This window comes from Poecile atricapillus, chromosome 3, assembly GCF_030490865.1.
Source record: "Poecile atricapillus isolate bPoeAtr1 chromosome 3, bPoeAtr1.hap1, whole genome shotgun sequence".
Taxonomy (NCBI): domain Eukaryota; kingdom Metazoa; phylum Chordata; class Aves; order Passeriformes; family Paridae; genus Poecile; species Poecile atricapillus.
Genome location: NC_081251.1, coordinates 45,930,321 through 45,957,327, shown reverse-complemented (window position 1 = coordinate 45,957,327; position 27,007 = coordinate 45,930,321). Strand labels below are relative to the sequence as shown.

Sequence of the window (27,007 nt, the reverse complement as noted above, 5' to 3'; positions counted from 1 at the left end):
CCACAGGACAGAGCGTGTGATGCACTGGGAGAGGCTGAGAGAACTGGGTTTAGGTTTTTTCACCCTTCAGAAAGCTTTGGCAGTGTCTTGCTGCTGTCTAAAACCACGTAACAGGAAAGTGTAGATAAGAGAGACAAACCCTGTCAAATGGTCTGCAGAGGTTGTAAAATCTATATATTTGAATGTATTCAAAACTCAGCTGCGCCACAAGCCTGAGCAATATGCTCGTTGAAGCTGCTTTGAGCAGGGGGCTCGACTTGGTGTTTTCCAGATGTCCCTTCTAACATCCCTTAGTCTGTATATTTATTAAGTACAGCAAATCTTTCCAAATATTCCTACCAAAATGATTCCTACAGATTTTTTTTCTTTTGAAAAGATCACAAGAATTTGAATATCAAACCACAAAGTGCTTCAATTTGTACTTTTTAAAAGTAAGAACAAAACCTTACTCAGGGAAAAAAATTCCATTTTCATCACTCACAGGAAGTGACTGAAGTAACAGCTTTGAGTTGCCCTTGCTCAGCTGAGACATTTCAAATAGCACATGCTCATCCACAAACCACTGCCTTTCAGAGCTGATGAAAACCATCTTGCCTTCTGGAGCTATCAGGACTGCTGGATCTGCCCCTCACTGAATTCTGAGCAAAGCACAGCGTAGACAACCCCATCCATTCAGGCAGAGACTGCCAGCTACCACTGGCCAGATGTAAAAGACTGTGGTTCCTGAAATAACAGGATCAGCTGGAGAGGCCCAGAGAATGGCAGAGAGCTGAGAGAACTCCAAGGCACAACATTGGCCCTGCACACAGCATGTTGTCTCTCAGCAAGGAGCCTCACAGCTCAGAGAGAAGCAGGCCACATATCCACACATGCCACTCACAAGAAGCCAAATCTTAGCTAACTGAGATGTAGCAAGGGTTGTGAGCCAAGAACAACTAAACTGAGTACTACAGGACCCAATTCAGAAATCACATTTCCCTGGTGCCCTACTCATGTATAACAGTAATTTAGCTGAAAATAGAACAAAAAATAGCCTTTACCAGCAACAATGAGAAGGATAAATAAGGTAGCCTTTCAGATTCATTTGGGCATAGGTAAAAATGTAACACTCTGGAAAGACTTTCTGGAGTGTAAGGTTCATTTTTCAAATTTACTTGTAACAGTAACTCTGCATGCTTTAATTCTTCTCTGTTTCACAAGCTGTTCAGTGGGTAATTATTACAAAAGCACAAACCTTCTTCTGACAGAAGCAAAGCTGAAAGTCAGATTCCTATTTAAACTGAGATCTGACTGACATTTTGGGAAGTTTCCAAGGGGCTTCAGTGTATAAATTATCTTTCTTGATATCAGTACAGATAACATCTGAACTTGAAACTAGACCTAACTTTAAAACCATGTTACCTAACCCTATCCAAAACTACCTCAAGCGAAGAAAACCAACATACTGTGAAACAAGAGAGAAATCAACACACTATAAAACACAAAGAAATTTGATTGGGAGCTAAGGAACGGTAAACACAGTGGTATTTACACCAAGAATTGGCTTCTGGCTCACACTGTGCTCATCACATGGCTAAAGCAGCAATTACCACTCCAACCTCCAATCCACTTTGCCCATGACAAAAGTACTGTGAATAACACATGCCCACAGTTTCTGCAACATGACGTAAGGAATGCTGAAAATCTTCAAGAGCTTACTTCCAGAGGTCAGACTGAAAACTTTGGAAGCTGTTTCACCAGTCATTCAGACAATGAAGCGTGTCAAGAACAGCAAACAGGTTGGTGCAGGTGTAACCACTTCAGCCATTCTTAATTCAAATATTAATTCCGGACACCTTCAGCTGTCCAGTTACAACTCCCCCGGGCACGGGGGAGTTCTGTTCTCCTGGCTGCGTGGCAGGAGCCACGGGACAGAACAAGCAAGGGCCCAACCTTCCTTCCCACCCTGGCAGCCCTCACTCCGCAGGGCCTGCGCTGACCTGCCTGTCAGAGGCCATTCCTTCGCTTAAGTCACAAGACGGAGACACAGTGAAAACATGAACTTTAAAACCTTCTTTTTCTCACTTCTTGGGGTGTTTTGAATGCGTGACCAAAAAGAACCAGATCCCAACACACGAAAAGAAAGGTAAGGCGTAGTTTTTGACAAGCCGCAACCCAGCCGAGGCAGCAGCTCCAGGCAAGGCCGAGCCAACGCGCCGGGTGGGGCGGGACATTCCCCCCGCGCTGAGCGGCGGCCGCAGCCCCGGGACCTGCGGCGGCGGCGGAGGGGACGCTACTTACAGCCCTGGTCTCGTACAGCACCAGCTTCTGCACGGAGCTGATCAGGGGGGCGGCGGCCGCCACCGGCATGGCAGCCCCGAGGCGCGGCGGGACCCTCTCGGGAACACCCCGGGAACAGCCGGAGCCGGGGGAGGGACACGCGGGGGCTGAGCGGGGCACCACCGCCGGCACCGGGGGAACCCGGAAGTGCCGGCGCGCCAACGCGCAGGCGCGCCCACGGGGTGGGAGTCGCGAGAGCGCGCCTGCGTCGCGGAGCCGCGTCACGCGCGGCCTCTCGGTAACGGCGGCTCCGGGCGCGGCGGCGGTGGCAGCAGCAGCGGAGCACTGAGGCGGGTGAGGCAGCGGCGCTGCTGCATCCGCACCCGCTGCTCCCGCCGGGAAGCGCTTCCCGCGGGGTGAGCACAGTCAGCACCAGGAACAGCTCCGCGGCCCCGCCCACGCCGCCGTGTGGGGCGGGGCTTCCGCCGCTCCCGCCCGCAGGGGGCGGGGTCAGTGGCAGGGGGCGGGCGCGGCCGTTGCCCGGGCAGCGGGGGCGTGCACAGCGGGGCTGCAATGTCCTGGGTGTGTGGAGAGGGGTCTGTGTGCGTGCCTGGTTTAATTATTTGCCTTGGTTGTGGTGGTTTTTGTGAATTAGAAAATAGACCCTTGTGAAGGTTTGGGAAGGAGCGAGCCTGCTGGGAACGGCAGGTAAAGCTCAGCCGGTGAGTTTTCCGTCGGGGCAATGCGGAGTTTGTTCGCATGTTTGTTTTTTTTTAATATTAAAATATTTAATGCAAGAGTGTCTGAATAATTGTATTTGATGGTTCAAGACAGACTTTTTCAGATTCTCATCCCAAAGTAGATTTTTTTCGCTGAAGTTTTTGATTTAATTTAAAACTGACTGGGAGTTGTGTGGGGCTGTGCTGGGTTGGATGGTTGCATGTGAGTTTTGCTGGGGCTGTGAAGTGGCCCTCTAAAGACAGTGAGGTTTCGTTTTGCCTTTTCCAAACAAACTTCAGCAAGCTCCTCATGTTCCAGCCTCCACTTTGTTTGAAAGGTCCATGCAAATTTTCCACCAACTTACCTTAATTAGAAATTTGTTTAGGTCTTAATTTGTTGTGCAGCACTGGAGTTGATACTGCCTACATTCCTGGAAGAGCTGGGATTTGTAAAAGGATGGTGGAAGAGATCATGAACTGTGATTTAATTCCACAGACTTACTTGGATACCTGCCTGTGTGGATACAGAGAGTAGTTCCATTGACCACGGCAGGGCCCTTCTGTGTCCGAAGCACAAAACCAAAGGTCTTGGCAGACCCGTGGCCCATTTCAGGGACCAGAGAGAAGTCACAATTGTGTGGTAATTGGATCAGGAAGGAAAAATCAACAAAACAACTGAAAAAGAGCAACAAACAATATTAGAGTCCTGAAGAAATCATCAAGAGCTTGTGATCAGAGGTTGTTCCAAGTCCTTTGTTTTTCAGAAGTGGGTTTTCTCTCATTTGATGGGTGCATTGTATATGTTCTCTAAATGTTTTTCTTCTTATAAAAGCTTTCTTTTTCACAAATCCATTTACCTTGTAATTCAGTTCTGTTATAAGGTCATTTTACACACATATAACTACTGCATAACAAATCCTTTTTTTTCCTTCTAGCCTTAGAAAACACATGGCTTCACAAGAGGAAAACCAAGCTCAGCCCTTTACAGACATCTTTGATGAAGATGAAGCTGAAAGATCTTTTCTGTTGTCCAAGCCCACTTGCTTAATTGTCTTTGGAAAGCCAGTAAGATGTCTGATAGAAGTTTTGGGTTTTTTTCAGATATTCTACTAACTATTTTACTTTTCCTTTCAAAACATTAGTTTACCAGTCCTCCCAAAAGCATCAAAATACCTACTTTTTTACTTTTGCCACTCCTCAAATCATGCAGAGGATGGTAAAAATTCAGGTCTCATTTAATGAGACCAGTTTTTGCCTTCAGTGACTGGTCAATTGTGGTTAAAATGTTATTACTGTACCTAAAAGTTATACATTGCTCAAAACTTTTCTTCTCTTATGACACTGACAACTGGATTGTTGTTATTTTTGTGGTGGTTTAACCCCAGCCAGCCAGCAAGCAAACCCCACACAGCCTCTTGTTCACTCACCCTGGTGGGGTGGGACAGAAGGGTAAAAGGGATAAAATGCATGAGTTGACAAAAGCCATGCATATGAGCAAAGCAAAACAAGGAATTCATTCCCCTCTTCCTATGGACAGGCAGATGTTCAGCCATTCCCAGGAAAGCAGGGCTCCATCATGCATCATGGTGACTTGGGAAGACAAATGCTATCTCTCCAAAAGTACTTCCCTTTCCTTCTCTTCCCCAGCTTTATATGCTGAGCATAACACCATGTGCTTTGGAATATCCTTGTGTGTCAGTCAGAGTCAGCTGTCCCAGCTGTGTTCCTTCCCAGCTTCCCATCCACCCTCATTTTCCTCACCAGTGTGGCAGTATGGAAAGGCCTTGGCTCTGTATAAGCCCTGCTCAACAGTAGCAGAAACATTTCTGTATTATCAACACTTTTTTTCAGCACAAATCCAAAACACAGCCCCACACTAGCTACTGTGAAGAAAGTTAGCTCTTGCCCAGCCAAAACCAGAACAATGCTCTTAAAATATTTTAGTTTTCAATAAATTTGACAGGTTAAAGACATAAATTGGTGTAAAAGAACCTTCAGATTATTGTACTAACTTACAGACATGCAATGAGGTATTATAGATCTTAATATTAAAACTCTGACAAAATTCTATCCTATATATTTGGAAACATTCAAAATCCACCAAGGTTTCCTAAAAGAAGGATCTGTACTACATTTTAACTGTAATTCAAGGTCCGTCTTTTTCTCAACTAATTTGTGGCCTTCTTAACTTAGAATAATTTGATGTTTTCTAAACCTAAACTTTTCCGATTTCTTTTTTTTTCCCAAATGTGGGTTTGCATTATTGCCTCAGTTTGCTGAAGGGAGTTCTTTTTTTGGTACAATTTTACCTTATGTCTCATGAGTATATGCACTTACAAGAGTGCACTCAGCTCAACAGAAAACTACAGTGAACTAACTCATCTAGTTTTAAATGAACACCAAAGTTTTAACCCCATGTGAAAAAGGTAACTTTATATTTTATAGACTAAACCACTATAATATGCTCATTAAAAAACTGTAGAAAAAAGTTATCATATTCTCAACCATTGTCTTCAGTAGATGCTTGACATTAATAAAAGAAAGTATTAAAATTGTACAGACCTTGCCCGGAAAACAGGGAATTAATTGTTTATTTTTATGGTAATATCTTTTATTACCATAACAGACAATATATCTGACTGATATGCAGAATGCCTATCCTATTTAAGATACATCTTTTAAATTAAAAATGTAGTGCCATGAAAGCAAAGCCAAATACATTTATTCTCATCACAAGTGTAAGATGTAAGGTATGAGTAGGCTGGAGCGTTTGTTGACACTCTTAGCTGGGAATGTATTTATTTATGGGATTTTGCTGGTTTTTATCACAAAATTTATCAAGGACAAAAAAACTGTCAAAACAGGTCTTATATGCCCTTCTAAAAAAAGGAAAAATCCAAAGGGTGGAGGATGGTGAGTGTTGCAAAATCCCATTCAGTTAATCACTCTTGGAGGCCTCATAACTCAGTTATGTTGGTTTTTCTCTGGGTTCGTGTAAATAGTGAAGATTTTGTCAGTATCTTACCAGATTTGTGGACTAACAAGGGCAGTTTTTAAGCATTTGTTATTTAAGTAATAAAAATATTATCCTGATGTATCATACTCAGAAAGGGTTGAGTAGGTTTGCTTTGAGGCTAAAGATAACGAATTTTAGTCCTAAGAAGTTTCTCATAGGAATTTGTGGTGAAATCATAGCTGAGTTTTAGATGGAGTTACTCAGAAACAAGCTCAGTATAATGACTTTGGAGATAATTAGCTACAAGTAGCAGTATATTAGCAATGCTAAGCAAAATGAGGTAGAGGATGGTATTAAAAAGAGTGTTTTGTGTTTGCCCAATGCGTAACTCAGAGGTCCTAATCCCAGTGGTAGATTTTCATTGTTTTTATCACATGAAAATACATTTTTCATTGCGTTATATATTTGGCTTTGTTGTGTCTGATTTCTTTTAAAAGTGCATTTTTCTTTTTAAGGGTTCTGGAAAGAAAACGTTAGCTAGAAAACTAGCACAGAGATTGAACTGCATTTTCATAGAAGGTAAACACATGCTATATTTGGAACATTGAATTGGCTTCACAATAGCTTTTGGTTTAGAATACCCTCACTATTCCCTGTAATTCAAGGGCATGTTTCTGAGTGCAGCATACACTTCTGATAAGGACCAAGTAATCATTTTACCAGAAATAAAATTGTTGATCGTGGTCTTTTAGTTATTGAAAGGCTTAGAAAAAACACTGTGGGTTGTTGTTTTTTTGTTTTTTTTTTTCAATTATAAATTCTTCTCCCAGCCCTGTAAGGGGATTCATGGGACCCTTCTTGTTCACACAGGGACAACTCATTCAACTCCAAAGAGTACAGACATTTTCCAGTGAAGACCATGAACTCATAAGAGGGTCTTTCCTTTCTGTTTGTGCAGTGTCCAACACAAGGGGATGTACTCCAGGAAACAGTTATTTATCAAATGAAGTATCTTTACTTAGTTTGAAGATTTAGAATTGTAACATGGTAAAAATCACTTTTTATAAAGTGCTTTTTTGACTTGAGTGTATATAGAATTTTTAATTCATAGTGTTGTATAACAAGAAAAAAAATCAATACCTGGCCCAAAACATAGATCAGGCCAAAATCAGAAGGGACTTCAGGAGTGTACTTAAGCAAGTCCATTCTGTTTGAATATATTTAAATCAGTACTGACAAATATTCATCAAATTTGTTTTAAAAAATTTCTAGGCAGTCTATCTCTGTAACACACTCTTTGCCATTAGAAAGCTTTTCTTAGCAACTGATCTAAATTTCAGTTACTGCATTTTTAAGCCTTATTTCTAGTTCAGGGAATTACTCTTCTCTTATTTTGTTCATGGTATTTCTTTTAGTCTTTATTTAGCTAGTGAATGCACACGTGTGTACACACTGTTACTTATAGTAGTAATTTTTTTTAATTTTCTATATCAAAATAAGAAACAAAGAAATTTAACATACATGAACATGAATAGTTTAGTTCAGAAATGACCTCCAGAGGTGACCGAGTCCAACATTGCTCTCAAAGCAGGGTCAACTAGAGAGGGCTGCTCAGTTGAATCTGGACTATCTCCAAGGATGGAGACTCTACCTCCTCCCAGAGAAACGCTTTGAAATGTTTGACTACCTTCTTGATGAAAAATTGCTTCCTAATTACCCAGTTTGAATTTCTCATGTTCCTATCCATGTCTGTTGCCTCTTGTCCTAACTGCACTTCTGTGTGACTGTGAGTCCATCTTTGTGACCTCCCAATAAGTAGGTTTAGATAGCAGTAAGAGCTGTCTGGTTACCTCCAGACTGAACAAGGTCAGTTCTTTTGGCTTCTCCTAGGCTGTTCAAGTCTTCTGGTGGTTTTGGTGTCCTCCACTGAAATTGCTCTGGAATGTCACTCTATTGGGAACGATGAGAAGAACGACACAGACTCTCTTGGCAGTCGAACAGGAGAATTTTTCTCTGGTTTATTACCTCAGATCTTTTTTATAGACTGATACGTGAAAGTACAGAAAAGTACAACTCTTATTGGTTAGTGAACTAACACATCACCATCATTGGTCAGTGGGGTACACCACCCCTTGACCTTCTCTTGCAAGAAAACAAGGAACAGACAAACAGCACCTGCAAGGCTGTTCTCTATCTCTGAGGATTGTTTTAATTCCTTCCCATGATTTCCCAGGCCACTTTCTCAGGAAAGACTGAGAAAGTTATGTGGCCTGCTATTCCACAGGCACTGTGCTCCCTGCTTCATAGTTAGCATCCATTACTGGAACATCAACATCTGTCCTGTGCTGGGTTAAAAATAAACCAAGACAGAAAACTACTGAGTATGAAAGGTGTTCACAATCCTTTTAATGACGTAATACTTTCTATTCATTTATCCAGTGAATAGGTCAATACTCATAAGTAAAACAGACACAGGGTACACACAGATTGCTGATTTTCAGTTGTCTATATTGTTAATTAGTAAATTCCCTGACTCAGTTTTGGCCCATGGCTAATATTATTCTCCCAAACACCTATCCATAGTATGAAAGGTAAGATGTTCAACAGTTATCATTCCTAGTAGAAACAGTTGTAAAACAGCTACTGTGTTTTGAGGAGAAAGATTATGGCTTTATAGGCATGAGTCGCCTGGCTTCAGGACCTTTCCCTGGGCTAGTTTATTAGTAGCATAAATGTAGCCTTAAGAGTCATTCTTGAAAACTTTTATAAAATTTCTGATTATTTAATTCATACAGAAGTGTGAAAGACTTCCAGGATTGTTCTAGTATGATGTCATTATCCACAGAGACATAGGGCAGTCTTTGAATTTGATGTATGTTACTTTTCTTAAAGTAGATGATTTTTGTGTCTAAACAGTCCTTCTAAATCTTGGTTTTTAAAATGTGATTGAGCTCAAATGCTCATCACTGGACCACAAGATGGTAATGCTGATTGAATTTAAACCAGTTCAAATAATCCTGCAAAACTGCTGTTAAGCATTTTTGTGTAGTATATACAGTTATTATATAACTTAATACAGTTAAGCATTTTTGTGTAGTATATATACAGTACAGTATATATACATATATATAATATATATATATGTAGTATATATATTACAGTATATATAATTTAATATATATTAAATTGTAGGGAGAAACACCTACCCAGACCTTGCCATAAGGCACCAGCTGCATGTGCAAAGTATAATAATGGCCCTAAATATAATGGCTGCTCATTCAAAATAGTCTGGTTGCTTGGAGGACACGTACATCCTCCTGTGTATGTACATAGGTATCTGCATGTACAAATCTGTTTGGAAAATATTTTGTATTAATTATTTTTCGTATGTTTGATATGCTTCCTTAGCTTCAGAAGTAATTGAAACAAATGTTCAACAAGGAACAGTATATGGACTTAAGGTAAAGGTCTAATCTTCTGGTAAGTTTTGTCACATTCTTAACAAACACTTACTATAAAGGACTATGTTTTGGATTTTACCCTAGTGTCAAGAATTGCTTTGTCAAGGTCAAAGTATTCCTGAGAATCTGGTGACAGAAATGATTCTGCAGAAGATTGAGTCACCAGAAGCTGCTCATTTTGGTAAGTATATTTATAGCCTAGAATGTGCTTCCTTTAATTTTTCATCCATTTTGCATCCATTGGTGCTCAAATATAATTCTAGCTTTTTCTCATGCTCTTCAAGTTGTGAAATATGAATAAACTGAAAGTGTGTTTAGGGATTAATTTACTTATATGGGAGATCAGAGTGTGTGATACCAGTCTTGTGTTGTATTGATTTTAAGTAAATAATTTTCCCAAAATTCAAGGTGTTGATTTGACAATATTATCTGTTCAGAAGAATCTTAGGATTTAAAATACAGATATTTTATTAATCAATACTTCTGTAACAACAACATAACAAAAATCCATTGGCAAAAACATTTTAAACATTTTAAATAACAAAAAAGAAGGAAAACAGATTACTGAAAATGCAAAGTATTATGGCTTTTTTTTTTCTCGTACAGAATTGTTTATTCCCTTTGCATTTTGTGACACAGAGTAGGATGGATGAGAATAGTAATGGTAGTGGATATAATTCTTCTATTTGAGGAAAGATTTTGTTAAATGAGGCTGTCAGGACAAGGGCTGTGGATCTTGCTAGTGTCTGAACTTGCTTCCCTGATGAGAAAACAAATGTACTGCTAAGAGCAAAAGAAGTAAAAAAATGAAACGTAGTTTATTTTTCTTGTTTTGACTTTTATTTGAAATTTCCATTATAGGAGAGAGACAGGTGTAGTGCCAATGTTAGTTTCTACTGCTCTAAAAAGTAGCCTGCTTTTTAAGCTTTCAGTTGCAATGGGTTTTATTCCTTTTCTAGTACAAGACCTAACAGTTTTGCAAAATATACAGCCTTACCTAGTGAAGCCAGGCTTTTAAAACAGTATAAAAAAGAGAAATAGGAAAGACATTTAAAAAAAAAAAAAAAGGACACAAAAAGCTGCTGGAAGAGGTAGCAGTAGAAATGCCAATCTCTTAATCCGTGTGTGAGGACTTCAGTAAAAGCATGAAGTGGTTTCTGTGTTATTTGAGTTCCCCTCCTTGAGTCAGTCTGAAGATGTCTGTATCACAGAGGAGCACAGAGGTCCTGGAGACTGTAAACACAACTGTAAAGTTGAGTAAAGTTTGGTTCTTGTAGCCAAGACACTTCCTGCATTACAGATGCCCCAAAGTAGCAAGGAATAGAACAACCAACATCCCACTATTTTTCCTACAAACTAGAACTGACCTCCAAAACCAAGTGTTGTTTTAGTATTTCTAATAACTTTTTGTTTTTCAACTACTATCTTAACGAATCCCTGGGAAGCTTAAGTAGGTTTTCAGCAGGAACTAATCAGTCGATTTGCTATAAATTATTCATTAAAGATTTTAGAAACTGTTGCATGAAAGGTTGGGTTTTTACTTTTAGTGTTTGTAAAATGCAAGTTTTTAAACAAATATATCTCAAAATCTTCTTGGTAATCCCCTGGTTACTTTTTGATCTAGTTGATGGTTGCCTTAGGTATACTTCATGATTTTTAGTCTCCTCACATTGATTTGGCAGCAAACACTCTCAGATAATGGCTTCCCACTTTATACTCCTATTTCCCTCACATCCCATATCTGGATAAGCAGAGGCTGTATGCGTTCTTGACACCTCACTACCAGGTAGAATTCTCTAAAGGTATCAACAGTTTAGAATCCAGGATTTTAATTTCCTAGAGGAATGACTATCTATTTTGCTTCCTTTCTTACCTTCTTCTCTTGCATCTATGGATAGTAGCTTTCCAGGGAAGTAGGAGTCTTCACTCCTTACACCTCTTGCAAAGACTTCTGCCATGTTTTTGTGCTGCCCAGAATTGCATTTAAATGTTAACACATAAAATTCTAAGCAGGCACCATTTCTCTAAGGGAATAGTCTCATTATCTGGCTGTAAACATCTACCTGATTTTTGTTTACTCATCTTGGCTTCATGAATATTGATTTTGTTGCTATTCGGTAGTTCTTACTGCATGCATACAGCCAGCAGTAGTTACACTACTTTCCTAGGAACTTGAAGCCACAAGTTCATCTGTGGGGCTGAGCACTGTAATACTTGGAAAACATGTTTTTTACCTCTCTGCTTGTCATGTCTAGCCAACATCTGTTTGCCAAACAGGACTCAGCATTGGGAGTCCTGAGTGAACAGATGCTCACTAAATTATCCATGTGCATATTCTGTGCGTAGTGCCTCCTTTTGAGAGGCAGGAGAGTGGTTCAGACTCCCTTCATTAGAAGGCAAAACATTTAAAGGCTGTGTAAAAAGGCTAGACTCCTAGTATAAATGCTTTAAATCACAGAATGGCTACTTTTTGCAGTTCCTTTTATGAAGTCTTTTAGTGGCAAAACTGGTCACTGAAAGCTTGTTGCTTTTTAGACACTACAATGTCTGAGCTGGGCACATAAAGCAGGTGGTGTGAGTATGGTCTTTAATGTCTACATGTTTTTAATTGAGTTTAAAAATGTTGAGAGTACTCAATAAAGCTGAAAACAGCACACTTTGCCTGTATTTCATCTGAAGCAGACATGAGTGCACAGTTTTTAGCAGTGTTTTGTCATGTACATGATTGGAAATTGCACCATTGCTTAAAGGAGATGAGCATAACTAGCTCTATGTTCAATTAAATGTATTTGGCAGGTTATGTTCTCACTGGATTTCCTTCTCTCTCTGAGGAATACATGACTATTCCACAGCAAATAAAGAAAATAATGAATCTAAAATTAAAACCAGATATCCTGATTAACATTAAGGTAATGTCATCTTCAGTAACTTCCTAGTATTTTTCCTAATTTTTAGTAGATTCATATGCTATGCGTGCCAAATATAGTATTTTCTTCTGTATACTTGAATATAGAATTTAATGAGGCATGATAAATTCTTCTCTTTTATATCGGAATAGAATTTCACTGGTTTCTTCCATTATAAGCATTTCTGAGGTAAAATGATGAACATGTCCTAAAACTTCAGCAGCAGTTACAGTTTTTCCATGTCCAACAATTAGAAGATACAGGTTTTCAAGAAAGGGAAACTTGAATTACAGTATTATTATGGGATTTTGGACACATGTACATCTGCCATTTGTGTAATGCAGGAAGAAACTTCTCACATATGGAATTTAGAAAGTAAGTAGTTTTATTTTTAAGCCGCTGTGAAACTGCTTTATTATTAATTCATCCTGTTTACAAATCTTAATTTTTTATTGAGCAGTGATGTGACATACCACATATTTTACAAAAGTAACTCTGATATAACCAGAGAAACATAAACTATTGTTAGTGTGGGATTTAGAGGACTTCCTCAATGTAACTTAAAAGAGTGGACTTGATTGCTATGTCCAGATTAGTAAACAAAACAAGGCAAGTGGGACTCTTCAGACATTGTGCCAGCTGCTTTGGCCAAACACTGCTAAGCTGTCTTGTTAGTCAGAATGGGGTGGCAGTGCCCAAACTGCCCACAGGGAAAGGCCCGAGGCCTGTGCCATTCTCAGATTGTGCCCAGCTGTTCACTGGGGAGGATTCTAGCTGGCCCACGCTGAACTGTGTCAGACTCTATCCAACAAAATAACCCTGTATATAGTCATGAACACACTTTCAGGCCCTTCCTCTAGCAACGTTTTATTTATAATCAACTAGATTATTTTTGTCGTCTACTTTGAATGTGCAGAATGAGCTGCTGAGACAGCTCTTGAATAGTCAGCCTCTGGTGGTGTGCTCCATTCTCAATGGGATTTTGATTCTAGTTGGCACATCTATGTGTTTTGTCAGCTGGTAAGCCTCAGGGTATGGACCTACTCTATCACTTTTCAGATTTAACTCAGGTGTTTGTTTTAATCCCATAATTTTAAGATTTATTATGCTTGAACATGCATAATGAAAGTTGGTAAATGCCTACTTCAAACCTTTTTTTCTGTGGTCTCAGAAAGATCCTAAAACACCAATAAAGCATATTTTTGTCTTGCTTTTCAGGCAGATTTGATTTTTTTAGAAAGTCAGTCTTTAATACTACATAGTGAGAAATCCCTGTTGTTGAGAATATGTGTTATATAGATTCATGTGCAGCAATACAAATAGAAGAGTGATACTAACTACACCAAAAAGATATATTAAATTCTTTACTTCATGTAGTAACATCATCTCCTCTGGGAGAAGGATTGAGACTAAATGTACATTAAAAATCCTTGCCCCAAAGTCAAAGAAATAACTTTGCCTTTGATTTCAGTGGATTGAAGCTATTTTCACAGATATGTCAATATCGTAACTGTTTTCATTAGCTGAAAAACGAAGGAAGAAGGGAGATTCTAGATAACTGGAGTAATAATGAAATACTGTTATCAGTAGACCAATTTAGAGCAATTTTGTCTCTCCAAGAAAAAGATGTTATAGCAGTACAATAAACACAACTCCCTTTTAATTTTTCCTTGCTAGTGTCCAGATTATGAATTATGCCAAAGAATATCAGGACAAAGGCTAAACCCTAATTCAGGAGAGATATATCAGAGGAGCCAGTGGGATCCTAAACTTACTGACAAGCATAAGAAAGAGAAAGATCAGGATGAAGAAGAGAATGAAGAAGAAGATGAAGAGCGGGATGAAGAAGAAGGAGAAGAGGTAAATATTGCTAATTTCTAAACAGTGCAAAATATTACAATGTACTTTAGACAAAGCAGAAAAAATTCTGATCTTCTAAAATATCACCATACTATGTTATGAATTCATTTTGCTCGAATTGAATCTTAATTCTATTTCTGTCCTACTTTAAGAGATGTGGGGCAACACTTAAACGGTAAGTTTAAATGACAGCAAATGTTGATCATTAGACAGCTTAACCTGGACTCAGTCTTTGACTCAATAGTCACTGATCTGTTTCTTACCATAAGTTACAAGTGTCTATCAGGAGGAGAAGGGTGGCTCTACACTGCCTGCTTGTGATCTAGACAAAGAAAAGGGTTCTTAATTTTTTCTTATTGTAACTACTTTTTACTAATATTGCAGGACACTAACTTGTTTTCTGGTTTTGTTGTTACACTACTACAAATGGATTTTTTATTTTTTTTTTCATTAAGGTATTAGTTTTGAATTCAGGTCAAATTTTTATAATAGGGGCCAGAGACTTACCAGTGCAAGTTCTAGGGACATTCTTTCAATTCACAGAAGCTACACTTCATCAGGATAGGATCATGGTCAGCAGTCACTGGACTAATACTCATTGCAATGTTCTCCAAAGCTACTTTATTTAAATTTGAGTCATGACAAAAAATATTTTAATACATTATTTCTGTGTCTTGAAATTTTGGTTTGCAGACAGGAGAAGGTCCACGTAAGAAATTAGAATCTTTTCATCAATTAGTGCACAGACCTGAAGATTTTCTTGAAAATGCAGAGAAAAGAATTGGAATATACAAGGATATAATACTTCGTCCTTTAGAAGTAAGAAAAAGCAAAGTAATATGATTATGCATAACAAAAGATTTTAAAAATATCTTTCTATGCTAGAAAATCTATTTTCTATTTGAGATCTGTTGTATTGAGGTGGTCATGCTACAACATATCCCCAAATTCTGTCATTTATTCTGAAATCAGTGATACTAAGTTGTCATCTGTAGGTGTTGTTTGTACTCTCTGTAGGTGTTGTTTGTACTCTCCAGTCAAGACAAAAGGAATCAAATTTGACTTTTAAAAGTGAAACCTGCCACCACACATGCTTTTTAAATCTAGTAAGTGAAATATTTGAAGACTCCATTGTTTCACTGCCACTATGAGTCCATTCCAGAATGCAGTTTCATAAGTAATCTTTATCCATTGTCTTCCACTCCAATAGACTCCCTTTCTCACCTGCTTCATTGCCTGCATATTTATGTACACAGTAATTAGCCCATTAGTTTGTTTTACCATTTATTTCATTTCTGAAGCTATGATATTTTCTTTCCCTGTTGTGCTCAGTAAAGTGGATTTACTCTATGCTTCTTCCCCTTCTTCTCTACACCAAGAAACAAAAAAAAAAGCCTGAAGTCCAAAAAATAGTTTGTTTTTGGTTTGGTTTTGGTTTTTTGTTTTGTTTTGTTTTTAATTTCTTGATACAAGCCACAGGAAAATCCTCATGTTTGATGCCCACTTGACAATTACTGTTTATGCCTTTCAATTTCCCTATGGATTTGTTAAACCTATAGATAAAATTGTGTAAAAGTGGTATAATGGTCTTTGCTAGAGTAAGAAACTTCTTACTGATGTGAAGGTGAAAATAAAAAATGTGGTGTCTTTAATCATTACACAATCTCACATGGATTTCTTATAAGTGAGCTAATGGAAAGTTGTTTAAATTAAATTACTTTAGGATGCATACCAAACTTCAACAGTTTCAACACACTCCAGTAGTTGGTAGGGTTCACTTAGGATTCACTAGCAATGAATGTATTGGTGAAGATGCTCAGTGGTCCACTTATACATTAAAAGAACACAGGGTCTTATCAATTGGCCCAGGCAGAGTTTGAGATGATGAAATTGAAATTGAAACAAAAAGTTTATAAGATGTGCGGTTTGCACTGATAAGGAGATAGGTAAATGAACTTTGGAGAACACACTTTGATTTCTTGATAAATTGTTGGGATTAAAATGACCTGAAATAAATGTGAAATACTCCAGTGAGGAAGGAAACCTAATGAATGACTACAACGTGTGAAATAATTGGCTAGACCTTGGTACTTCAGACAACCTGCAATCAGTGGGGATTTAGTTAGTCAAAACTGAGTCAATAAATGAGATGCTATTGTTTAAACTCAAATACTATGGATGTACCAATAAGACTATAAGACCATTGTATATAAGAGAAATACAAATCCTCTCTTTAGAAGAGTATTAGAAAGTATAGAAGACAGATGAGATTAAATGAGCCAGGAAATGAGCTCTGACCATAAATGTAATGAAGGACTGGAACAGATTACCTGTAAAGTTATAAAGTCACCTTCAATAGGTCTTTTTAGGCTTGAGGTTAGACCAGCATTTGTCAGGAATGGATTGAGTGTTCTCAGACCTTAGAGAGAGGCATTAGCAACTGACATAGGATGTTTTTTTTAGTCTAAGACATTATTTGCTAATGTGAAAAGTTAAAACAAGAAAAACAAAATATATGGTCCAAATTTTAAAAGAATTGGGAATCAGGACCAAAATTAAAACATTGATCTCATGACTGGCATTTCCAAGAAATGTGTTAATTGAGATTGTCATAATTTTCCAGCAAAGAATTAAGGTAGTTAGACAATTAAAAGTTGAATTAATAGACAAAACGTTACTGTATCTTGATATTTTTTAGCTTTCATTTGAGGTAAGAAATCTAAGCTATCTTCTGAACCCCATGTAAAGTTTGGAATTATCTCTGTATTTATCTGTCATCAAATAAAAGTTAATCTCCAGAAGATTTTGTAAGCCATTAATACAATGAGTCTTGATTTTGCTGAAGTCCCCAGGAGTCCAAACTTTGATATGTATAGGAAGAGAATGAGCTTCAGTATCATTATCTGGTTCACTATACTCAATTGACAAGTATGTTCTTAAACAGGAATTGTTGACTGACCAGGATTGTCGATACCTTATTGAAGTGGATGGAAGTCAGCAACCAGATGATGTCTTTGAGGTAAGTAAACTATGCACCAGCTAAATTAACCCACACCAGAAAGTAATTTCTCAATCCTGTGGATTGTTTTCCGGTTGGCAAATTTTAAGTTGTGTTTAAAACACATTCATTTACTATTAGAAAGCATGACTTTTGATGGAATACTTGCTTTCCTTCCTCCATTAGTTGTAAGATTAACTGCTCTTCCCCCTGCTTACATATATATTACATGAGAATATTTTCAGGCAGGCTACAATGTTTTGTATTATGTCTGTCTGGTTTCAGTGCTTTTTCTGATTTGCATTAATGTAGAATATAATGAGAATTTAAAACATTTTCAGTATGATATATTTACAAAACTGGTTTATTTGATGCTGTGTCTAAAATATATTTTGTATAGTGGAATATAATTTTTACTAATTTTGATATTGTTTTGCAACGTAATGGAAGACCCTTGATTCTTATAAGACTTCTGCTGAGTGCTTGTGTCTAGAATTTTAGCTTGTAACAGAGCAACTTGTTCTCTCTGTTAAAAAACCTACAATGGTAAATTTTGAAGATAAATAATCTTATCCTCTGCTTCACAACTAAAAGTTGCTTCAAATCAGAACCTAGAGTATGGGGCTGAAAATTAAGTAGGAGATTGTCTTTGACAAGGTAGGAAGTGAACTTCTGCATTTTCTCCTCTGTGTGAAATGAATTGTATTATTATAATTCTTTAAGTTAATTATTTCAGTTTATGCTTAACTCTACCAAGAGTGGTCCTATGGGAAAAAAAAAACCAAAACAGTAATTTTGCAGCATTAGAACATACAGTTTCCTCATTTATGATCTGTGTTTGAATGTTACAACACAAAATTTATAATAAGTGCAATAAAATTATGACTGCAACCATTTTACCTACAAGAAAGGCAAAGGCCTATAATAAAACTAGTCCAAACATGACAGAATTTGCTTTCTCATTTCAAGAATACTTGGCATTCAATACATATTACATTCAGGAAACACTTCAAATAAACTTAATATCATCTGATTCTCATTGGTAGACATTTGGTTTAAATAACCTTCCAAAATAAACTACCCAAAGTTGTATTGCTTCTGAATGTTATAATCTGATTTCCCAAAGAGATTTGCCTCTTTTTCCAATTGGAGCTCATCTGAGTACTTGCACTGCCTTGAGGGAACCTTCACAGTCTTGTCCTTTAGTAGGCTTGGGATTCACAGCATAACGAGGAGATAGAAGGGCTGTGATGGCCTTTTTGCACTGCCTGTATCTACCAAACAGCTTCTTAAAACTCAGCTCAATAACTGAGTTAGAAACTGGGCCCTGGTGTTTACACAGCTGTTATATAAATAATGTTACAGTTTTAAATAGATTTTAGGAGCCCTTCAGAAGACAAAAGCAGTTTTGATTGGTACTAAATCAAGACTTATTTTCTCTTCAGACAGTGGCAGGCCGACTTCAGTCTATGGATATTCAAAATGCAGCTCCTATAATCAGACTTCAAAGTGACCAAGAAGAAGAAACACTGGAGGGAAAGCAAAAGGTAAGTGTGCTTTTCTAAAGTGTGATTGATTGATTGATTGTAATTAATCACAGAATTATTTTTTTCTTTTCTGCTGTAAGCTTATATTATAGCATCTTTGTTTCATAGCAACCAGTTTGTTTTACCATGCAGTAAGGGCATTTTGTAAGCATTGACTTTCCAGAAATGAGAACTTAAGGAAATTTCGGGAGTCAAATCCACTTAAAAAGTATGAAAATAAAAAAAAATATGTCATTTAAAAAAAACAAAACAGGTAATGATTATAATAAAACTTTGAACAAAATGTTTGTTTTAGCAGTACAGGAGAAATTAATTCCTTCCAAGGAAATAAAGAAACTTTAGCCAAAGAATAACAATCTCAATATCTGACTCTTAGCTCCGTCTACTCTCTTCCTGAATAAGAAACAACATGCTAATACAAATATAGCAACATTCTGCCTAACTGAGATCACATTCATTCTATTATCCTGTTATTAATTAGAAACATGACAAGTTAGTGCTGAATTTTGCTGAATCGTGGCAATTGTAATTTATATCCCTTCCAAATAAAACTGAACACCAGAAGTTTTGCATGAATGTCATCACCTATATTTAGTTGTGATCATCTTTCCTATTTCTTAAACAAAACTGAATATATATTCTGAATATATGAACGCAAGTGTAATGGGGAGACCCTACATTTTCAGAGAAATACCCCTCCCTTCACTTTTCTGTTTTCTCAGTTCTTAAGAAATTCACAAGTGAAAGACTTTCTGTGTCAGAGGTCATCTTTATTTGTAATTTAGTTAGTTTGTGTGTAAACTTTTAGTAACCACAGTATTCAGGGCAAAGAGTTCTGCATCTTTACTGAACATTATGTACAAAACTGCTTTCCTTTTTGTAGAACAGCCTTTTAGCTAAGTGTCCTCCAGTATGCAGAAGTCAGTGAATGGTTTGGTTCTCTACATCTACCCTCTAATAACTCATGATTTCAGGCTTCTGTCCTGCTCTTACATAGCTATACTGAAGAATTCCAGTCTGTATAATTTTATTGCTTCTTACACAACAATCTTTTTATGGGATTGATCAATTATATTACCTTTTTCTGAAACTTACACAATTTTGTTGTGTCCTTTCTGAGATCAGGGCAGCAGGAGGCCCATTGCAGTAAAGACAAAGGCAATATTTAAACAATTTAAACATAAACTTTTATCATCTATTCTCTCCATACTCAACATTCCTAACATTCAAGTTGGTTTTCTGACTGCTCTTGGGCATTGAAAAATTTTTTCACAGAGGGATCTATTTCTGCCTAGTGACAGTGAAAAATCATGGCTTTCAATGTAAAACTGCTATTTTAATGCCTGCCTTTGTTGGTTCTGAAAGTTCTTCTGCAGTTCTTCACAGCCAGCACTTGTCCGTACAATTCTGAATTTAGAGTCACCACGACTTTAGGATTCACTCACTATTCACATTCTGTAAAAAGGCTATGAAATTTATTCCTATCATATGATATTTCTGCATGCCTAAAATAGATACTTTAATATTGTTATTCCCTGACATAGGTCGTGGTCCTTTTTTTATACCGCTTAGAAGAAATCTTGGCCATTTTCTATTACCTTCAATAAATGGCTCTTTATCATTTTAAACTTCTAAAAAAATAAGTAAAGCCTACAGGAACTATTTCAAATACTATTTCTTTTAAATAGACCTGAAAAGTGGAGTAATTTCTCTTTAAAATTTTCTAAATTCTGTAAAAAACTTTCTAAAAAGGATGATGTTATTTTCTTAGTAAGTTTGCTTATTTTCCAGCAAAAGGTTTCCAAAGTCTAATAAAAAAGAATGTGCAAAAAAATTACATTTGCAATTATTAATAAACTATTAAATATATAATAATTACATATTATCATTTTTATTATTTAATATTTAATTAAGACTTATTTAATATTAATATTATTTGTTATTTATTATTCCTTAATTTTAACGTATTTTATTACTATTTTCAATATTTTAATATTATTTATTATTATTTTATATCATTAGTATTTATTTATTATAGAATTTATATTTATTTAATATTTAATTAATACTTATTTATATAATATTATGATATTGAATATATGAGTTATTAATAATATTAATGTATTATTATTTTAATAAACAGGATGAACTTCTCCGGGCTCTCTCATCTTACAAGTTGATGGCACCCAGATACCGATGGCGTAGGAGCAGGTGGGGACAGGTGTGTCCTGTGGCTCTAAAGGAAGGGGACATTGTAATGGGAAACCCAGAGTTTGCTGTCAGGTTAGTGGAATTTGACATTCTTCATTTTCATATCTATTTTTTAAAATAACTGTCTATATCTGTTAGCTTCTCTTCTGTTTTAAGTTTTCTAGGTAAAATGTACGTATTGTCATCCCAAGAGGCATTTAACAAATTTATACTGAATCCACGGCCTTACCTCTTACCTCCAATGCCAGTTTCTCCTTGTAAAGTATTCGTATTTGGTCCTTCATTCTCTGGAAGAACAACTATTTGTAATGGAATTGCACACAATTATAAAGGAAAGGTAGGTTCATAAATGTCTTAAGTAGCAGAGTATCAGCTTGGGGGAATCAGTTAAGCACATTCTTGTCATATTATTAACATTCACATTACAAATATAGGGATTACAGAGGAAACACAGGATTTTAGTGAAATTCATTTTTATAAAAGTAGCTACAGATCCAAAATACTTTTATATACCCTCTTACTTTGCACTTGTCTTAGCATTAGAGTATTATTAATAACTTCTGTATTTAAGATAATTAAATATAAATGCAAATTAAAAATAATTTCTTTTACAAAAAAACCCAACCCTGCACTTGAATTGTATGTACATTTTTCTGAAATCTGCAGAGCTTTTCCAAAATAACTTCATTTTATAGAAGTTGGATCAGATGCTGTATTTGTTGTCTGTGATATTTGTATTTTTTCAAATAATTTCACTAGGTTCTTGATATGGACAAACTCATTCAACAATATAATGAATCAAGAGAAAAAAAACTTGAGGAATTGCAAAAGAATGCAGTGGAAAAGGCTATAGCAGCAGTGAAAAATAGACTAGAATCAGGAGAACAATCAGAAGAATCAGGTGAATAAGCTGTTCCGTGGTCTTTGAAGCTGTCTTATTTGCTTTACGTTAGTTAACTGAAGCAGTTTCTGTCACTTTGAATTAGTAAATGTTGCAGAAGTTGTTATGATTGCTGTGCATTAAATATGAACTAAAAGAACATGGCAGTGAAGGGAATAGCTTAGTAAAACTTAGGGTTTTTTTACACACACATATATATATATATATGTAAAAAATATATATCCTTTGAATTTGAGTGCCATGTTAAAAAGAGTTTTCTGAACTCTGAGCTGAAAGAAGAAATTGGTTTTGACTGACACTGGTTGAAAACATTCAATTTTAATGACTTTCTGACAAGTTAAATCTCTGCAAAAATGAAATACTCACCAAGAAAGCAGTTTGTCAGCTGTACTGATGTGAATCCACAATCTACAGGTTTTTCTCTTTGGAGCAGCTGTCCAAGTATGCTGCCACAGATGGCATATTTATAAGTTGCTCCAGCTCTGGTCACATTTAGACTTAAACTGCCTAGTTTTCTGCAGCTTGATGAATTCAATAAGTACATTGAAAAGGTGAAAATAATGTTATTTTAGTATCTTTTAAACAAAGTTTATGTTTTTTTTTCTGAGGAAGTTCAATGGAGGCTTTTCAAAATATTTTCTTTTGAAACAAAAATACACCATTGCATTAGAATTGCCTTCTTATAGTTAGCTCTGGTTAGGATTTTGCCTTATTCACCTAAGCAAGGAATTGTGTTTGACTTTCTCATAAGTAGATACATCTAACAGGAGGTCAGTGTATTCCTCTAGTGCTGCAAAACTGGTGCTGACAGTGATAAAAAATCATTGGCATTGCAGTAAGACTTATGATGAGCTATGATACCAAAACTGAAACAGTTTAACAGTGTTACATTCCAGATTCCTGGCTATGGAAATACTTTTGAAGACAGGGATATGAAATCCTATTAGAATTCATGAGAAATTAATCCTAATTAAAAGCTTTGGAGAGCTCAAGCAATTTTATTGCAAAACTGAAATACAAACAGAGGATGTATTTTCCCTTACATATATTTTTGTAGCATAAGATTATTTCATGTTTTTCAATAGATAGGGAGATGTTTAGGTTTGACCTGCATTGAGGTTTTTTGCAGGATGGAAATTATTAAGATGCTGCCCCTTTTCTAGGCACCTTGTAACTTGGCAAAAATAACCTAATATATGTGTACATTTGTGCATGTAAAAAGTATCAATACAATCATTGAAAAATCTTGACATAAATACCACAAGTAAATATGGCATTTTTTCCAAATTATACTCATAGTAGATACTATACAGTTGGCTAAAACACTTCTTCACCAAATTTTATCAAATTGTTAACTGAGAGTGCTCCTTAAAAAACTTTTAAATAATTACAGTTGTTGTGCTAGCAATTAATAAGAAAATATGGATCTAATATGAATGTTTTGTGCATCATTGGGAATGCAGGCTACTTTATTGTTTAAAATACACTGCCTTGATCTAAAATTTGTATTGATTGAAAAATTAGTCTGGTCAACCTTTTGATTTAGGAAATCAAATCAAAGGAAATTCTAGCATGCTGTAAGTGCCTGATTGTTCTAATACAGAAATGCCATTCTGTTCATATTGAAACAATATTTAACTTAGAGGTAGAAAATGCTGTACAGTTAAAAAGGCTGAGTTTTTTATACTGAGAGAGCAAACCATGATCTTAGTTCATGAGACACACTCTGCATTCTGAACTGTTTGTTTCTTTCTCAGAGCAATTCTGGGCTGCTTAAAATGACTACTATGCTGTAGTTCAGATTTAATGCTTTATTTGTTTTCTAATTTCTCTGTAAAGTGAATTTAAAAAATCTATGTTGTTAGGAATACCAGAGATAACTGCTGAACATCCAGAAGTTCAAGCCATGGTAGAAGAAGCCATGAAAAGTTCATCAGTCTCTGATGGTCCAATGTCACCTCAATTATATGCTGAAGTACTGGAGGAAGCTATTGCAGAGGTGAGACTACAAGTACTATGTAGCAAAGTACTTTTTTCCTAAGAGCAACTTGTAACAGTTTATACATTATCATATACGTTCCTAATTTTTCTGTTTGAGAGCTCAACTTCATTTCTATCACATAGCCCAAAAGCTAACATAGGATTGAGGAGACAGTGAGGAAGATCATGAAAGAAAAATTTATTGAGGAGTATTTTATAATCCTTTATATATAATAAAAATATGTGTGTATATATATTCACACATTTATACAGAAATTATTTCAGTCTTGCAAATTACCTGAGCTACAAATTGGTAATGGCTGGGAGAATTATCTGAGAGATCATTGTATGCTTGCTCTATTCTTATATTTTTAGTCACTATCAAAGAGGTGAACACAAGGTGTAAGAGTTTGAAAAGAATTGTTTATGAAGATTTATCCAAGAATCTTGAAATGTTTTAAATTTGTTCAATGGTATGTAACTATTGAAGCTGGAGTGTAATTTCTTTATAGGCAAGCTTAAAAAAAAGCACTATTACATTAGTCTCTTCTTCTTCAAAATGTTTTTAATTTCATTCAGACATAAAAAATTATAAATGTCTTACTGTTTATTGACCTGAAATGACAATAAGGAAAAATCATAGCATGTAGAAAATAATTTTGTATTGTGCAGTCTTTTTTGTACAGCTGATTGAAGTCTTTTTGTATTCCTGAATTTCCTAACAGCTTATGAAGACGAACAAAGACAGGTTTCCTGGTGCTTCTGAGAGAGGAGGGTGGGTAGTGGATAACTACCCTCTGTCAGCAGACCACTGGTCAGCTTTATCAGAGAAAGGACTTCTACCTGACACTGTTGTCTGCCTGAAGGATACGCAAAAAGATGGTGAGTAAATGCACCCTAATGAAACTTCAGTTTTTTTTTCCTGTGTTGATATTTGTATATAAAACATACTTAGAAGAAAAATGAGTAATTATGTCCCATTTATAAAGTTTCAGGGGTCTAGAGAAGGAATAATCCAGTGAATCAATGAGCGTACCACATTTCCTTACAATTTGGAGTAAAATAATTACACAGAATTTAAAACAGGAATGCTTTGTTATAGCAGTAAAGAGGATTCCTCCTATATTTAATTGGTTTTCAATTTTCTCCTATTTACAACCAGCAGGAAATACCAGTAGACTCTTGCAGCCTCAGATTTTTGTATTCTTTGGCCGGCTGGCCGGCCACCACCTTGCCATGTGGCTGTTACTCAAATTTCTCTGACTTGGTTTTTCCATTTGCAAAACCAGGTTAGAGGCATGAAATTTCTCAGCTTGAGAGGAAAGGCAGGGAGGAGAAATGCTTGTATGTAGGGATCAAAAAAAAACCCCAGTAACTTCCTATCCAGATGGATACAATAGCTTAGTATCCATGAATTTGGTCAGAGTAAGGGATTTCTGCTTTATTCTTTCAAGCCAAAAGGAAGGTTGGCACCAGGCATCAATAACTGCGCACATTCATATACTGTTAAAAATTTGTCTGTTAAGTCCTGGCCTCCTGGATTATATCTACTTGATTCATACCACACCACAGGTTTAATTAATCTTTGGCAATGTTTGATCATTACCTGTTCAATCTAGTCCATCATCAAATGGTGTTTCAGTAGCAGAAACTTCGATTGAAGAAAGGCAATGGGTCTATTGGCATATAGTTCAAGAAAACTCAGTAGATGCCCAGCATTGGAATCAGTCCAGAGATATTTTCAAACCCTTGTCCCTGAATATAAAATTCAGCCCAGGGAAATCAAGGTCAAAAAATCAATTTAAAATCAGTTTAGTCAGAATAGATTTCTTATTTAAAAGACCCCAAACTTTTCAAAAGTATGTCAACTGGTCAGCAAATCATCCTCATAATTCAGGAATAGTACCTAAACTATTTAGTCACACAGCTTTGTGAAATTTTGTAACAAAAAGTGTTTCAGTGTGGCCAGAACTCATCCACAGACTAAATACTGGCTGAACATTTCTATGAGAATGTGAGATCCAGTGTTCATCAGAAAATCTTACTTGCAGAAGCTGTCATTCAAGATTTCATCTCAGACAATTTTGGAAAGAACCTAGGGGCAAATTGCATTTCCATGCCTCATCTTTGCTTCCCAGACATTCCAAGCTTATTGAAAAGTTCACGAACCTAGTTTCTGGGACACAGTGTATTGTCCTTTCATACAACCACAAAAGGCATCTTCTTCCTGTAGTTGGCATATGGTAATGAAATGTCAATACTGTGTGTTAAATAATAAACATCAGGAGCCTACCTCTAGCCTGTACTGTAGGGAGTGCACTGAGGTGAGGGAGATGCTTTCAGAATTATATTAAATTTCTCTTCACTTCTCAGAATTTAACAAATTAGTGAATTAATTGGATAGAAGAAAAGGTTGTCTTATCATCCCTGAAAAGTTTTAATCTAGATCAGATATTTTGGAAACGCATAATTCTTCCTGACGACTGTGTTGAAACTGCTCAGTACTGCTCTCTTTTTTTTTTTTTTTTTTTTTCTTTTGTGAAGGGAAGAATTTGGGAATTCATAGCAGAGGCTTTCAAATTAAGGCCTCTCTAGAGCCTTCCTGTTCAATGCTTTCTTCCTGCAATATACACCTCTGCTATTTCCACTGGTTCTCAAAACCTAGCTCTGAATTACTTGCTCTAATCTGAACAACCTATTTTATACTCTTGGTAGTATATTAATTTGGCTTAAAAAATGTAGCTTTTTGCTTATGGATAAATTTCCTTGAATTTAGCTATTTTGTTTCAATTTATTCTTTTTATTTTCAGAATTGTGTTGACTCTTTATTTGATTCCCACTCATTTCCATCATTTAAATAATCATGTAGATGTGAGCATTTGAGTCATTACTTTGTAAGCTGTTCCCTGACCTAGTCTAAACTCCCATAAATCCTCTGATGAGAATGGGTTTCAGACACAAAACCATACATACATGTATTTGTCAAAGTAAATTAATCAGTAGAGTTCCTACTAGGAGCAGCATATTCTTCATTTCTACCAACCAGCTGTAGTAGTAGAGGTATGCACGTTATTTGTGTTTTTACGTGAATGTTTATCATTTGTTTCTTCATAGCTTTCTTTGTACACTTGCAAATAAAATAAATGTCAGAGTAACACATGATATATGAAAGTATAAGAAAAATCATTTCACTTCTGTCTCCCTTTATA

At 36.3% G+C, this 27,007-nt stretch overlaps 2 protein-coding genes across 2 annotated transcripts in view; one reads left to right on the top strand and one right to left on the bottom strand.

The window, feature by feature from the left end:
* The window catches only part of FIG4 (FIG4 phosphoinositide 5-phosphatase), a 51,806-nt gene extending 49,139 nt beyond the window's left edge, over window positions 1-2,667 (bottom strand). The window contains exon 1 of the mRNA XM_058836952.1: window positions 2,281-2,667. Within this exon, the coding sequence (XP_058692935.1) occupies window positions 2,281-2,349 (69 nt within the window). The 5' untranslated portion in view covers window positions 2,350-2,667. The remainder of the gene's footprint in view (window positions 1-2,280) is intronic.
* AK9 (adenylate kinase 9) overlaps window positions 2,054-27,007 on the top strand; it is a 61,400-nt gene continuing 36,446 nt past the window's right edge. Inside the window, exons 1-16 of the mRNA XM_058836951.1 lie at window positions 2,054-2,125; window positions 3,914-4,043; window positions 6,450-6,513; window positions 9,343-9,395; window positions 9,480-9,576; window positions 12,192-12,304; window positions 13,979-14,161; window positions 14,722-14,740; window positions 14,883-14,980; window positions 17,106-17,180; window positions 18,605-18,706; window positions 20,850-20,989; window positions 21,074-21,254; window positions 21,677-21,818; window positions 23,684-23,817; window positions 24,524-24,680. Coding sequence (XP_058692934.1) covers window positions 2,082-2,125; window positions 3,914-4,043; window positions 6,450-6,513; window positions 9,343-9,395; window positions 9,480-9,576; window positions 12,192-12,304; window positions 13,979-14,161; window positions 14,722-14,740; window positions 14,883-14,980; window positions 17,106-17,180; window positions 18,605-18,706; window positions 20,850-20,989; window positions 21,074-21,254; window positions 21,677-21,818; window positions 23,684-23,817; window positions 24,524-24,680 — 1,732 coding nt within the window. The 5' untranslated portion in view covers window positions 2,054-2,081. The remainder of the gene's footprint in view (window positions 2,126-3,913; window positions 4,044-6,449; window positions 6,514-9,342; window positions 9,396-9,479; window positions 9,577-12,191; window positions 12,305-13,978; window positions 14,162-14,721; window positions 14,741-14,882; window positions 14,981-17,105; window positions 17,181-18,604; window positions 18,707-20,849; window positions 20,990-21,073; window positions 21,255-21,676; window positions 21,819-23,683; window positions 23,818-24,523; window positions 24,681-27,007) is intronic.